General features: G+C 35.6%; 1 protein-coding gene across 7 annotated transcripts in view; it reads left to right on the top strand.

Annotated features, from left to right (window-relative positions):
• AK9 (adenylate kinase 9) overlaps positions 1 to 14,773 on the top strand; it is a 127,653-nt gene that overhangs the window by 77,592 nt on the left and 35,288 nt on the right. For 6 of the 7 annotated variants that reach the window (XM_077902807.1, XM_077902809.1, XM_077902806.1 and 3 more), the window contains 5 exons: positions 4,299 to 4,511; positions 6,206 to 6,469; positions 7,414 to 7,538; positions 10,293 to 10,512; positions 14,670 to 14,735. In XM_077902807.1, the coding sequence (XP_077758933.1) occupies positions 4,299 to 4,511; positions 6,206 to 6,469; positions 7,414 to 7,538; positions 10,293 to 10,512; positions 14,670 to 14,735 (888 nt within the window). The remainder of the gene's footprint in view (positions 1 to 4,298; positions 4,512 to 6,205; positions 6,470 to 7,413; positions 7,539 to 10,292; positions 10,513 to 14,669; positions 14,736 to 14,773) is intronic. The other variant, XM_077902808.1, reaches the window with a different exon arrangement.

Consider the following 14,773-nt stretch of genomic DNA (forward strand, 5'->3'; position numbering starts at 1 on the left):
GGAAAAATCAACAACAAAGATATTTCCCTTTTGCCGAACAGAAAGTACAAAAAGAAATGACAGTTCTAATGCCACTGCAGAATTCAAGATATGCGCAAGTGTTTGTCTTTTCTCATCAATCTTGCCTATGCTTGGGGTTCCCTTAAATCTGTATGTTATATCTTTCTGTATCTGTGGGAAATTAATTCTTGCCTCTTCTCCATCTCTTCCTTTTTTTCCTTCCATAATACTTAATACTTATTAGATCTCTTGGGTCTATCCTCCAAATATCTTTATCTTTTCCCTCAAATTCTCCATCTCTTTGCTTTTTTGTTCATATATTTGTAGATATGTCTTCCATTCAGTCTTCTCATTTAAGGAACTTCTTGGGGTCCTATTGCTGTTGTAACAAATTACCACAGGGCAGCCTCGGTGGCGCAGCGGTTTAGCGCCGCCCGCAGCCCGGGGCGTGATCCTAGAGACCCGGGATCGAGTCCCACGTCGGGCTCTCTGTGTGGTGCCTGCTTCTCCCACTGCCTGTGTCTCTGCCTTTCTCTCTGTTTCTATGAATAAATAAATAAAATCTTAAAAAAAAAAAAAAAACAAATTACCACAAAGTTAGTGGCTTAAAACAACCAAGTTATCATTTAGTTCTCAAGGTCAGCTCTCTGAAATGAATCTCACAGGGCTAAAATCAATATTAGCTATGTTCCTTCTGCTAGAGGGAAACCTTTTCCTGTCTTTTCCAGCTTCTGGAGGCCTCCTGCATTCTTTGGTTTATGGCCTCTTCCTCCATCTTCAAAGCACATTACTTCAACCTTTGCTTTTCATCATCTCATCTCTTCTTCTGCCTTTGACCTTCTTGCTTCCCTCTTAAGGACCACCACCTGGATGAGCTTCCCATCTCAACATCCTTAATCACACACAAGGTAACCCACTCAGGTTCTGGGGATCTTTGGGAGGCCATTATTCTACCACAAGTTGTTACTCTCTTCTTAGGCTTATTTGCACATTTTGTTGGTGCCTGTGAACTCTTTCTAGTGTTTACTTGAATTTCTATTAATGTCCCTATTATTTTTCCACTCAGAGATTGGGTTCTGTCCATCTCTGTTGCAATGTTTTGTGATCTATTTGATCTGACTGATCCTGCAGTTGGCTAGGCTGCCTTACATGGGTGGTGGTTTTCTAGTCATTGCTGAGGCCTAAGACAAGCCTGATAAGTATATCTCATACTTGCCCAGATGCAGGGTTGGGGAGGACTCTTCCTACCCATACACCTCTTTCTTCGTCTTTTGTGAGCCAGAGAGACCACAAGAATTGCCCTGGTAGTTGCTGATATTACCATTCTCCAGGAAATCCAGAGATCTCTGTAAAAAATTCCTCCTGAGACTTGACATCTTAATACTCTGATCCCTCTGATGTTTGTCTCCAAGTGCTCATCTAGCCCATAGTGGTAAATAATGCCATATGGTTTCCTCCTCTCAGATGTTGATGGATTCTAGCTGCCTGCCCAGTAGTGTTTAATATTGAGATGGTGGTAGAGAAAAGAAGGAGGTGTCTTCAGATCACCATTTTCCCAGAATCCTTTGTTTTAAGATATCCCTAACCCCACCCTATTGCCTCTATACACATACCTCACTTTCTGTTTCTAAAATTTATTTAGGGATAATTCTAGATCCACCTATTATAAGGAAAAACTGGAGTCAACCAATGTAAGCCATTACAATTAACTTAGGACTCAAATGGATTGAGATATAAAAAGCAAGTCCTAATGAAAAAAAAGAGGAAATAGCATTCTGAGTATCAGTAAAAGTAGAATTCAAGGGAAAGTGCATTAAAACAACAAAGAAAGGATACTTTATGCTGTCAAAGATAAGCAAAACTGGGCATAGAAGTGATAAGGACATGTTTTCATCAATAGAGAAAAGAGCCCACTGTGAACTGAAATCTGATCTGCACAGAGGCAAGTGGAAGTTTTAAAGGGACAATTAGGGAACAGAGAGGACGACAAGCAGGAGCCCTGGAGATTCAGGGAAGTGAAAATCTACCAGTGTCCATTGATAGGTGAATGGATAAAGAAAAAGTGGTACATACACACACACACACACACACACACACACAGAGGAAAATCTTTCAGCCATAAAAAAGAATGAAATCTTGCCATTTGCAATGACATGATGGAGCTAAAGGATGTAATGCTAGTGAAATAAGTCAGAGAAAGATAAATAGCAAATGATTTCACTCATGGAACTTGAGAAGTAAAACAAATGAACAAAGAAAAAAGAGATGAACCAAAACAAAACAGACTCTTAAAAACAGAGAAAAAAGTGGTAGTTGCCAGGTGGGAATTGGGTGGAGGAATGGGGGAAATAACTAAAGGAGATTAAGAGTGTACTTACCTTGATGAGCCCCGAGAAACATATAGAATTGTTGAATCATTATATTGTATACCTGAAACTAATATAACACTGTATGTTAATTATACTGGAAATTTAAATAAATAAATAATTTTTAAATACCTTAGTAAAAAAAATTAAAATAAAATAAAATTCTCATGAAACAAAATTATACTGACTTTCACAAAGGTCAGAACTTATACTTTCAGTTGTGTTTGAGTACATATGTTTTTACTGTGAGTTCAACAATGCTTTTAAACAAAATTGCATTTTATAATTTAATACATTATAAAAAGTCATAAAATAAGAACAAAGATTTTAGAATTCAACACAATTTTTAAGTGTCACATGACCTTATTTTAGATTTATTAGAAGTTGGATAAATTTTACATTTCAGCTTCAAAATAAAAAAATACATATATTGTTTTCTAGCCCTCCAAAAAAATCACATATAAATGCTTTGCAGTATGGAAGAAGTAGAAATTATAATTGTCAGATTTTAAAAAATGATACCCAATTATATTTGAATTTCAGGTAAAGAATAATTTTTATGTGTGGTACAAATTTTTACTAAAAATTATTTGTTATCTGAAATTCAAATATAACTGGAAGACACATTCATATTTTTTTAAGTCTGCCAACTACTTTAAGTGAATTTATTAGCAGGAAAAATTAAGCATTCAACTCAGAATCTGGGAAAAAAGCACAAGAAATAAACCCAATGAGTGCAGAAAGGAGATAAAGGCAAAAATTTAACAAAATAGGGAAAGAAGACAAAAATGAAAACAGTAGCCCTAATTTCAAAAAATGAAAAGTTGGTTCATTGGCAAGTGTAATCAAATAGACAAACTTCTAACAAGTCCAATTAGGTAAAAAGAAGCAGCCAATAACATTTGAAACAAAAATGGGCATATAATCAAATATTAAACACAGAGTGGTTTAAATTATAGGAACTTTATACTAAGTCAAGATAAAAGGGATTTTTAAAATATGAATTGCTAGTTTGCTTAGGAAGAACAATAAAAGCTGAACAAACAAGAATGATAGAAGGGAATTACAAATCATTTCTAATATACCTTTGTTGATTAGATAATTCCTGTGTTGCTTAAACCCTTCCATGTAATAGGGGCGCCTGGGTGCTCAGTTGGTTAAGCATTCGACTCTTGATTTTGGCTCAGGTCATGGTCTCAGGGTCGTGAGATTGAGCCCTGTATTATGCCCAGAGCAGAATCTGCTTGGGAGTCTCTTTCTCCATCTCCCTCTGCCCCTCCTCCTACTCACACTCTATAAATAAATAAATAAATAGATAGATAGATAGATAGATAGATAGATAGATAGATAGATAGATAAAAATCTTTTTAAAAACATCTTCCTCATGGTAGAAAAATAACAATACTTCCCAGCTCATTTTGGAGCATTTGCATAACTTTCATACAAAAATTGAACAAGAATGGTGCAAGAAAAGTATAGACCAGCCTCCTGTTTTCACCTTTTACAGAAAGTTGTTCATTATATCTTGTTTTGGGGGGGATAAAAGAGGCTTGTTGTAGAATAGTCTTGTAAAGTATTATCCCATGGGCGTTTTTAAAAATACTGTGTCTGTACCTAAATATATGTCTATTTTTACAGTCTGTTGGTAGGATATACTTTGAAAAAGGGTCTGGAAGGGTACACATAAAATTGTTGAGTGTTTTAAAGAGATTACTGTTATAGATTAGATATTATTCAGGATGTGAGCTTATAGGGATACAAGAAACTGATAATTAATTAAATTTGCCTAAGAACTGGCCTTTTGTGGACTGTTTAAAGGCATCTTGTTATGGATTAAATATTATTCAAGAAGCATTATTTTTTTAATTCCATCTTTTGGTCTTACATCAAAATACTTTTAACCCTGTTCTCCAAACTTAACAATATTTGTAGAATGAAGACAGAATTAAAGAGAAGAAAAGGCACTTGGGAGATACAAAGCACTTTTGTCCAGTGGTTCTCAAAGAAAACTTCATCCTACAACCAGGCAGTCCAGACGAAGCAGCTAAATATCGAGAAAAGATCTACTATTTTTCAAGTCCTGAGGCTAAAGAAAAGTTTCTAGAGCATCCTGAGGAGTACGTGGCTCATAAAGAACCATTAAAGGTGAAAACAGTATTCTTATCCAATCCTAATAATTGCTCCTGGATGCTTTTTCAAGGACTGACCGCCAACCTTCATCATTTTACTTAATAAATAGTAAAGTCCCCAGTCTGATAAAACAATATGGTGTAATTATCTAAGTTTCAAGAACTATTTTTTGGAATATAACATAAAATAATTCTCTTCTTTAATTTCTGCAGTAATCAAACCAACGTGTTGTGTCAAACCAACACCTAATATTTGTCTTTTTAGCTAAAGGAAAAAGACACAGCTAGATTTATTGCTTGCTACATGAAAAGCCACCTGTGCTGGTTGGTCTCTCTAGAGACTCCAGAGCAGTCTGCTGATCTTAAGACAGGATTTTGGGGATGAATGGGATTCAGGGATTGGTGGACTTTTCGTGGGTTGACACGAAAAGTCCACCATTTATTAGAAGTGTGGTTCCTCAGATGAGATCACTATTCACCTGATTCACACTCAGAGGTATGATCATAGGGACAAGTCTGTGCCTGACTGGTCCTCTCTCAGGAGCAAGGGCTGATACTGATTCATTGGCTTGAAAAGGAGTCTTATTATACAACTAGAGAACAATCCATGTTTCCCCAAGTTTGTGGAGTTTCAGTGTGGAATGATGCAAAAGTTCTGGAAATGGATAGTGGTGACGGTTACACAAAATTGTGTGTATACTTAATGCCACTGAACTGTATAAAAATAGTTAAAATGAATATATTTTAAACCACTGGATTATATACTAAAAATGGGTGGATTTTGTGGTATTTAAGTGTGCCATCTCAATAAATAAATATTTGAATTAAACTGAAAAAAATGTTTTAAATGGTAAATTTTATGTTATGTATTTTACTATCATCATAAAAAACACATCCATTTGAAAAATAAAGCACATGCATCATTGCATCAACTTTAGACAAGAACCTTCATTTTTTTATTTTGCTTTCTCACCCTCTTCCACATGGATGTATATTCTCTCCAGTGTATATAATATTTTATAATCTGTTTTTTCACTCAACATTGTATCAGTGGAAGTTTATATATTTCTACATAGATGTCATGATACTTCATCATTTTGATGTACCATTTTAACATCTAATTGACGTTTTTCATAGCATTTTCATAGTGCGGTTTTTCATTGTGGATATGAAATAATATTTAGGAGGTCTTCGGGCATGTCATTTTTTGTTTCTCTTGAGTTTTTTTATTAGTATAATTTCCTAGCTTGGGATTACAAAATCAAAATGTACAAGTCACAATACATTGTCACTTATACTTTCAAAAACATCAATGCCTTCTCTCCTTTATTTTTTTCGAAGAAGTAAGCTCCACGCCTAACATGGGGCTTGAACTCATAACCCTGAGATCAAGAGTTGCATGCTCTACTGACTGAGCCAGCCAGTGCCCCTAATTCCAATGCCTTCTTAAACAGAACATATAGAACACAATTTAAACTCTCCTGAATAATTTGGGCTATTTTTGTGAACTTCAATTTTTATATGGTGTCCAGGAGGATTACTGAAATATGTGTATGGTTGTGCCCTCTGACACTACTGGTGTTGTGAAGTGATAATTCAGTCTTGCGGGGAGAGGCAATGACTAACCCTTATGTTTTCTAAATTACTCAAAACTTTCTTTTCTTCCCTCTCCTCCTGCCCTATCTCTCCCCAATCTACCTCCTGTGGCAGGCTCCTCCAGTAAGAATATGCCTTCTGGGCCCCCATGGCTCTGGCAAAACCACCTGTGGAAGGCAGTTAGCAGAAAAATGGGGCATTTTTCACATTCAGTTTGAAGAATACCTTCAAGAAAAAATAATGCTCAAAACCGAAAAGAGAATTGGAACTGAATTTGAAGAAGATTCTGATGAAGAACGGTTTGCAAAACAAGAACTTGAAGAACTTGCAATTCAGGCCAATGTCAAGATTGAAGAAGAAAATACAAGGAAGCCAGTAGTAATATTAATACTGTCTTTGCAGATAATTATGCTTACTGGTGTTACTTTTGGGAAGTAGAATATAAGCAGTATAAAACTCTATAAAGTTTCTCGGAAGAAGAAAAAAATTAACCACCCCACGTGTTAAATACATATCTTACTGCTCATCTAGAATACAAAATGCTAAATTTTACATGACTCCAGTAAAAATCTGAAAAGCTTTCCCTGACAAAACTGTTGTGTAGCATTTATTTGGGACTATGGTATTTGATATGTCTGACCTAGACTATAAGGTTTTGCTTTATTGTGTTCTCTGTTTTCTATCAAATATCATAAAAATCTGCCCCAGCAACAGCAGAGATCTCAAAATATTCTAATGATGCATGTAAGAAATTTTATATATATCTTAAATGGTTTCTTTCTGGGGTTGTAAAGAGAAAATTCTTAATTCTAACTCACCTTTTAACCATTTCTGATAGAGGTAGACCCTTTTCTTCTCAAATTATCCCCTGTAGATGGGCCCAGCTATGGATTGTATCCCAGATGACTGGCTGGCTGGCCCATCCTTCAATCAGGATCTGAGCTGAATAACTATAAGATAAATGACAAAAATTAGTTAAACCTTATGGGAGTGTGAGATAGACTGAATAATATCTTAGCACAAAGTGATGAGACAGTTATCCTGAGGCCATGTTTGAAAATCATTCATACTAATCACTAGTAACTCCTTTTAGCTATAATATATAATTTAATATTTTAAACCATATTAAATGTTGATTTTTTAAAAAGAGTTCAAGTTTTAAAGTGTTAACAAGCAGTATTTTATTTTTTTTATTTTTTTTTAACAAGCAGCATTTTAAAAATGACCTAAGAAGTAAAGGTCTCGCCCTAATCAACTATGTATAGAGTATTATTTATTAATACAGAGTTTTAAATTTTTTCTCGTCTCCTGATTTTTTTTAGCTTCAAGAAGTACAATTTACAGAAGAAGAAGAAGCAATCAGATTAAATCTAATGGAAAATGAGCCATTGCCTCCCGAAATTCTTGAAACAATTCTTTCTGAATGGTGGCTTACAGAACCAATACGGTATCTTATTTTATATAGGGTTATATAATTGTTGACTTTTATTTGCTTTATTCTGAAAAGTTAAACACATAATCCAGCCTAAATTTTAAGATTTTTTTCTTTTACTCTCTTGTAAACTAGCGATTCTACACATTAAAAACGTTCGAGGAATGAATTTTAAAATACTGATGCTAGGGGCCCCTTCCCCAAAACAACAATCAAAATTTTTAGAAGTGTAAAGTTGAGATCTAGGCAGTGGTATTTTTGAGACCTCCCCAGGTGATTCTACTGTGTAGTCATGGTTGAGCACCCATATTCTAAACCCATGTATGCTAATGATGAACTGGACTCTTTTCCTTGGAGCCTTTCAATAATTACAGTTAAGACCACTTAGTAACTGTCCAGTGTTATCCCTTTCTTAAAAATCAGGAAGAAGCATGACTTTAGAAAGGACATATATCAGAATCTCCATACCATCAGGGTTTAAAACTTCACTGCAATTTCCTAACTAGAATGATACTATAGTACCAATAATAACAGACACTTAGATGAAACTGTATTTTATTCACATTGGTTATAGGTCATCGACTTTGATTTTAATTTCCTGTTGCCCTAATTAGTTCATTAGTTGTGGTAAACGTAGGCAGGTCAACTGCAACAATGTAGTCATGGGGGGGGGGGTGCATCTTGGTGGCTCAGTGGGTTAAGCATCCAACTCTTGATTTTGGCTCAGGTCATGATCTTGATGTCATGGGATTCAGCCGCACATTGGGCTTTGCACTTGGCGTGGAGTTTGCTTGTCCCTCTCCCTCTGCCACTCCCTGCCTTCTCAAATAAATAAGTAAATCTTTAAAAAACAAAACAACAACAAAAAACCAATGTAGTCATGGGTTATTCTTCATTAATTTAGCTCTTGACCTCACACTATACATTAAATTTTTTTATTTTTATTTTTTTTAAAGATTTTATTTATTTATTCATGAGAGAGAGAGAGAGAGAGGCAGAGACACAGGCAGAGGGAGAAGCAGGCTCCATGCAGGGAGCCCGATGTGGGACTCGATCCCGGGGTCCAGGATCATGCCCTGGGCCAAAGGCAGGTGCGCTAAACCGCTGAGCCACTTAGAGATCCCCTACATTAAAATTTTTTAAAAAAATCATATGAATTGAGGAATTAAAAATAAAAAAGTGAAATTGTAAAAAGTCTAAATAAAATAGCTATTATGCGACCATCAAAATATATTAAAATGAAGAACTTGTAATAGCATGAGCAATGTTATTATATAACATTAAGTTTAAAAAGATACAAAGTTATTTATAGTATAATAGCAAGATGGAATAAATAGAGGAATAAATTGGAAAGAAACAAAACAAAATGACAGTAATCTCTAGGATATGAGATTGTGGATAATCTTGCCATTTTTCATGCTTTTCTCTATTTTCCAATTTTTCTGTAGTGGGATTTGTTGCTTTTCTAATCAGGGGAAAAATCAACATATATTTGAAGGGCTATTGCATGAGTCCTGGAGAGATATAATAAGCGCCTGAACTAAGATGTAATGGTAGAAATGGAAATATGGGTACAGAAGAGGACAGGCCAGGGCTTAGCTCTCATATGTGAGAAGCAAGAGGGGGCTGGAGGAGCAGTCCAAGTATCTCTGAAGTTTGGTACCTGAATACCAGTGAGTCAGAGGCAAGAGCAGTGTGGAAGGGTAACAATGAGTATGATTTTTGACAGTATGATACGTATACAATTCCTGAAGGGCACTTCAATGAAGGAACTAAGAAACCTTTTGAAAATTCTGAATTGAAACTCAGAAGTTGGGTATAGAGGTAGAGCTTGACAAAGAAGTGACAGCTGGAACAGTAGAGATGAAATTGTTCCTCACGGAAGAGACATTGGTGAAGGCATCCTTAAGGAAAAAGGCATACATCTTAGAGCCAAAATATAAAAATCTGCCCACTTACTAAGACAGGAAACATTTTTAAATGTCAGATAAGGACTCAAACTGTCAAATGTTCATAGAAGTCCTGTGAAGAAGACAGCATATATTTAAATATAAATACCTAAAAGAAGTCAAATTTTAGGTAAACGGGATAAATTCTCATTCAAAAGGAGATCAATATCGACTCTTTCAAGTAAACAAAACCAAGTTCTTAAAGCCTGGTTGTTTAATAATGAAAATATAGCCATGTTCCAGTTATTTTTCTGATCCTTATCATTTCCTCTTACCTAGACAAGTTTTCTAATTCTATTTGAACATAATCATCTAACATATATGGGCCAGGTTGCCTACATTAGTAATTGTCATTGATCATAAGGGGATCCAGGAAAGAGGGTAAAAACTGTCTCATGAAAGGAAGCATCACGAGAAGAAAAACTGCACAAAGGTGGAACCCCACTAATGGCAGGCTAGCCAAACCTACCTTTACATAAGGGTGATACAGTCATTAGGCTGGGCATGCCTCCCAAGCAGAGAACTTATTTTCTCTTACTTTTTCACCAAATATTTAAGACTATTTACAATATAAGAGAACTTATCTATATTATGAACAGAAGTATAAAATATTATTTTAATCTAATTCAATACATTTGGGAGAAGACATACCATGCTTACCCAAGTAGAAATATTAAATGAAATAAAAGATACTACAGTAAACTTCTAAAACTATTCATTGCACATCTTATATAAAGTTGTGATTTATTAATTTTTAAATTTTAAATCAATATTTATAAGGCAATATTTTAAGTGAATAAATTATGAAATTTCCACCAAGTTCCACAGGTTTTATATTAGATGGTTTCCCACGATATCCTGAGGAGGCCCTGTTTCTGGGGGAACATGGATTTTTCCCAGATGTTGCTGTTTTTATACAAGTTGATGATCAAGATATTTCTGATCGACTCCTTCCTTCTCAAATGGAAAAATGGAAACAGAAACAAAAGAAGAAATTAGAAAGGAAAAAACTCATCAAAGAAATGAAGGCTAAAATCAAGGTATGTAAAAATATGGGAGTAAATTTAGTCAACATCTGTTCAAGTTATAAAATGGTCTTTCACATTCAATATGAAAACACTTTTTATCAAATATTAACACTATTTTTAATTAAATAGTTAAAAATTATTTGAGACCCATGTGATTTGCAATATGTTAATACTTTTCTCTACAACACGTCTTTAAAATTAAAGATAGTGGCAGCACAAACATATCCTATACCAGACACAGGAGAGAAGTAGAAGGAGAAGCAACATAAAGAATTAAAATTTTTTAAAAAAAGAATTAAAATTTTGATGGCTTTTTCACTAGTTCTTGGAGTGATGCTACCATCCAACATGGCCATGTTAGCCTACAATGAAACAGATCCATATATCAATATAGGATATTTTTTCTAAAAATGAAATCTGGGGAGTATTACATAAAATGCTCAAAAGTGTCATAGGGAATCCAGCCATTCTACTTCTAGGAACTCATCTAACAGAAATGAAAATGGATCCCCATAAAAATGTATATATGAATGTCCATAACAGCATTATTCATAACAGCCAAAAAGTGAAAAACATCCAATATCCATCAACTGATGAATAGATAAACAAAATGTGGTAGCTAGGGTACAACTGCATTCCCACCGAAGATGGTGAGATAATAGCCTCCTGAATTCATCTCCTCCCACAGACAAACTGAATCCATGGCTATACATGAAGCAGCTCCTTCTGAAAGAAATCCAGAAACTACCTAAGTGACTTGTACACATTGGGCAAAGGAAAAATACCCATATTGCCCAGATCAAAACAGTTGCTACCTGAGACTCCAGCTTCCAGTCAGCCTATGCAGTGTGTGATCCTCCCCTTTGAGACACTGACAGGTTGTGGCACACCTTCAACTATTGGGAGCCACGGAGAACAAAGCAAGTAGCTTGGGCAATCACAAAGACTTGAGAGACAGCCAAGAACTCAGTCCAGGCTGATTGATAAGATTCATCTCCTACGCAGGGCCACTCTGTGAGACTAAGAGATGTGGCTTCTTAACCTAATGTGCAGAAAACACAGAGTCAAAGAAAATGAAGAAAGAAATATTCTTCAAACAAAAACTCCAGAAGTAGACTTCACTGAAACAAAGATAAGTGATTTACCTGATAAAGGGTTCAAAATAATGTTCATAAGATGCTCACAGGGTCCGGAGAACAATGCATGAACCAAGTAAGAATTTCAAGAGAGTGATTGAAAAAATATATGAAAGTACCAAATGGAAATCACAGAGCTGGAGAATACAGTAACGGAACTGAAAAATTCAATACAGAGGTTCAATAGCAGACTAGACACATAGATCAATGGAACAGAACAGGTAGCCCAGAAATAACCCCATGCCCAAATTATCAATTAATTTACAAGCAAAAATCCAAAGATACATGATGGAAGACAGTTTCTTTAGTAAATCCTGGGAAAACTGGACAGCTACATACAAAAAAATGAAACTGGACCCCTATCCTATACTATACACAAAAAGCAACTCAAAATGGATTAAGGATTTGAATATAAGACCTGAAACCAATAAACTTCTAAAAGAAAACATAGGGGGTAAGCTCCTTGACATTGTCTTGGCAGTTATTTATTTATTTTTGGACTTGACACCGAAAGCAAAAGTCAACAAATGGCAACTAATCAAACTAAAAGGCTTTCGCACAACAAGGAAGCCATCAAGGGCAAGAGAAAATGTTTACAAGTCATATCTGATTTGCATCTGATTAGGGGTTAAAATCCACAAAATATGAAGAACTTACATAGCTTAATGGCAAAAAAAAAAAAAACCCACACAATCTGGTTTAAAAATAGATTAAAAATCTGAAAAAAATTCAGAGGCTGTGAATAGACATTTTTCCAAAGAAGACATACAGATGGTCAATAGGTACATGAAAAAGTGCTCGGTATCAATAATCATCAGGGAAATGCAAATCAAAAGTACAATGAGAGGGATGCCTGGGCAGTTCAGGGGTTGAGAATCTACCTTCAGCTCAGGGCATGATTCTGGGGTCCTGGGATCAAGTCCCACGTCAGATTTCCTGCGTGGAGCCTTCTTCTCCCTCTGCCTGTGTCTCTGCCTCTCTCTTTCTCTCTCTCTCTCTCTCATGAATAAATAAATAAAATCTTAAAAAAAAAGTACAATGAGATATTACCTTACTCTTATTAGAATGGCTGTCATCAAAAGACAAGAGATAACAAATGTTGGCTGGACTGTAGAGAAAAGGAAATCCCTGGCACTGTTGGTGGGAGTGTAAACTGGTACAACCACTGGGGAAAATAGCTTGGAAGTTTCTCAAAAATTTTAAAATACAACTATTTTATGATCCAGAAGTCCTACGTCTGAGTGTATATCCAAAGGAAATGAAAACAGGAGATGGAAGAAAGATCAGCACTCTCGTGTTCCTTGCTGCAGCCTTTATACGATAGCCAAAATATGGAAGCAGTCTAAATGTCTGTCAATGGATGAATGGATAAAAAAGATGCTGTATTTACAATGGGGTATTATTCAGCCATGAGAAAGAAGGAAACCCTGCCACTTGCCAACATGGGTGGAACTTGAGGGTATTATGCAAAATGAAATTAGCCAGACAGAGAAAGACAAATAGTACATGGTATCATTTACATGTGGAATGTAAAAAAAATTCAAACTCATGGAAACAGAGAGTAGAAAAGTGGTTGCCAGGGGCTGAGGGGTGGGGGAAATAGGGAGAAGTTGGTAACAGGTACAAACTTTCAGCTATAAAATGAATAAGAGCTGAGGAGCTAATGTATAACATGGTGACTATAGTTGGTAACATCGAATTGTGTAGTCAAAATTTGCCAAGAGACTAGAACTTAAATGTTGTCACACACACACAAAAAAAAGGGCAAATATTGAGGTGATGGATGTGTTCATTAAATGGGAAGAGTCCTTTTAAAATGTATACCTATATCAAATCATCACAATATACACTTTAAATATCTTACAGTTTGGGGCATCTGGGTGGTTCAGTCGGTTAAGCATCTGCCTTCACCTCAGGTCTTGATCCCAAGGTCCTGGAACTGAGCCCCACGTCAGGCTTCCTGCTCAGCGGGGAGCCTGCTTCTCCCTCTCCCTTTGCCTGCTGCTCCCCCTGCTATGTGCTCCCTCTCTCTCTCTGTCAAATAAATAAAAATAAAATCTTTAAAAAATCAATAAATATCTTACAATTGTATAAAGCTGGATGAATGAATGAATAGATGTGTGGAATATCCATATAATGGATACTAGTCAGTATTAAAAAAGAACAAACTTTAGATAACACACTACAACATGGATGAAAATCATAATGCTTAGTGAAAGAAGCCAGGTCAAAAAAAAATCGTCCATACCATATGATTCATTCCATGTGTAAGACATGTCTTAAAAAGGCAAATCTCTAGATCTAGACAAGGTTAAAAAGAATGAGGCTTTCAGATCTGGAACTAGGAAGACGAAGATGGGACATGAAAGCAGTGTGAAGTAACATGAAGGGCTTCCACGCTGAAGAGAGCTTGTGGTTGGTCCACGTGTCCACAGGGAAGGAACAACCTTGGCAGGAGGAAGGTATGGGGAGATGTATTTTGTTATTAGTAAATTTCACAAAACAAAACAAAACAAAAAAACCCCACCGAGATCAAAGGCATTGAGCTATTTGTCAGTAAATCAACTAATCAATTAGTTCCAACTCTCAGAGATACTGACTTAAATGGTGTAATACATTATTAGGCTGTATTTTATTAGCGTGATAAAAGATTATCAAACATTTTCAACACATTGCTTCCAAGTACTTCCCTATTTCTCCAGGTACGTAATCTGCCTCTTTACCAAAGCAAACAAATAAATAATAAATTCCAAATGGTAGTCTAAAGTTTGTAGAAAGAATGTCTGTTCCCAGGTGCTGTTTATGGCTCTGGAGGGAAATACCTCATCAGAAGCTCCAGAGGTTCAAGGACGTAGTAGGATAATGACCACCATCCCATGGTTTTCTGGAAAGTTTACCATTCTTCCGTCCAAATGTAAAGTGGGAATAACATTTGGACGGAAGAATGGTATATATATATATATATATACCAATACACAAAAAGTAATTGTATCATTATCCATTAAAAGTTCTAAATGTCTCTTTCTTTAACAGGATGATATGATTTCTAAAAGAAGGGCTGAACTTATAGCAGAGAGAGAAAAAAAACAGAAAGGGGAGGTAAGTAAATAATAAAAGGGTTGCTTTTTTTTTAAAGG

This window comes from Canis aureus, chromosome 7 (assembly GCF_053574225.1).
Source record: "Canis aureus isolate CA01 chromosome 7, VMU_Caureus_v.1.0, whole genome shotgun sequence".
NCBI classification, from domain to species: Eukaryota; Metazoa; Chordata; class Mammalia; order Carnivora; family Canidae; genus Canis; species Canis aureus.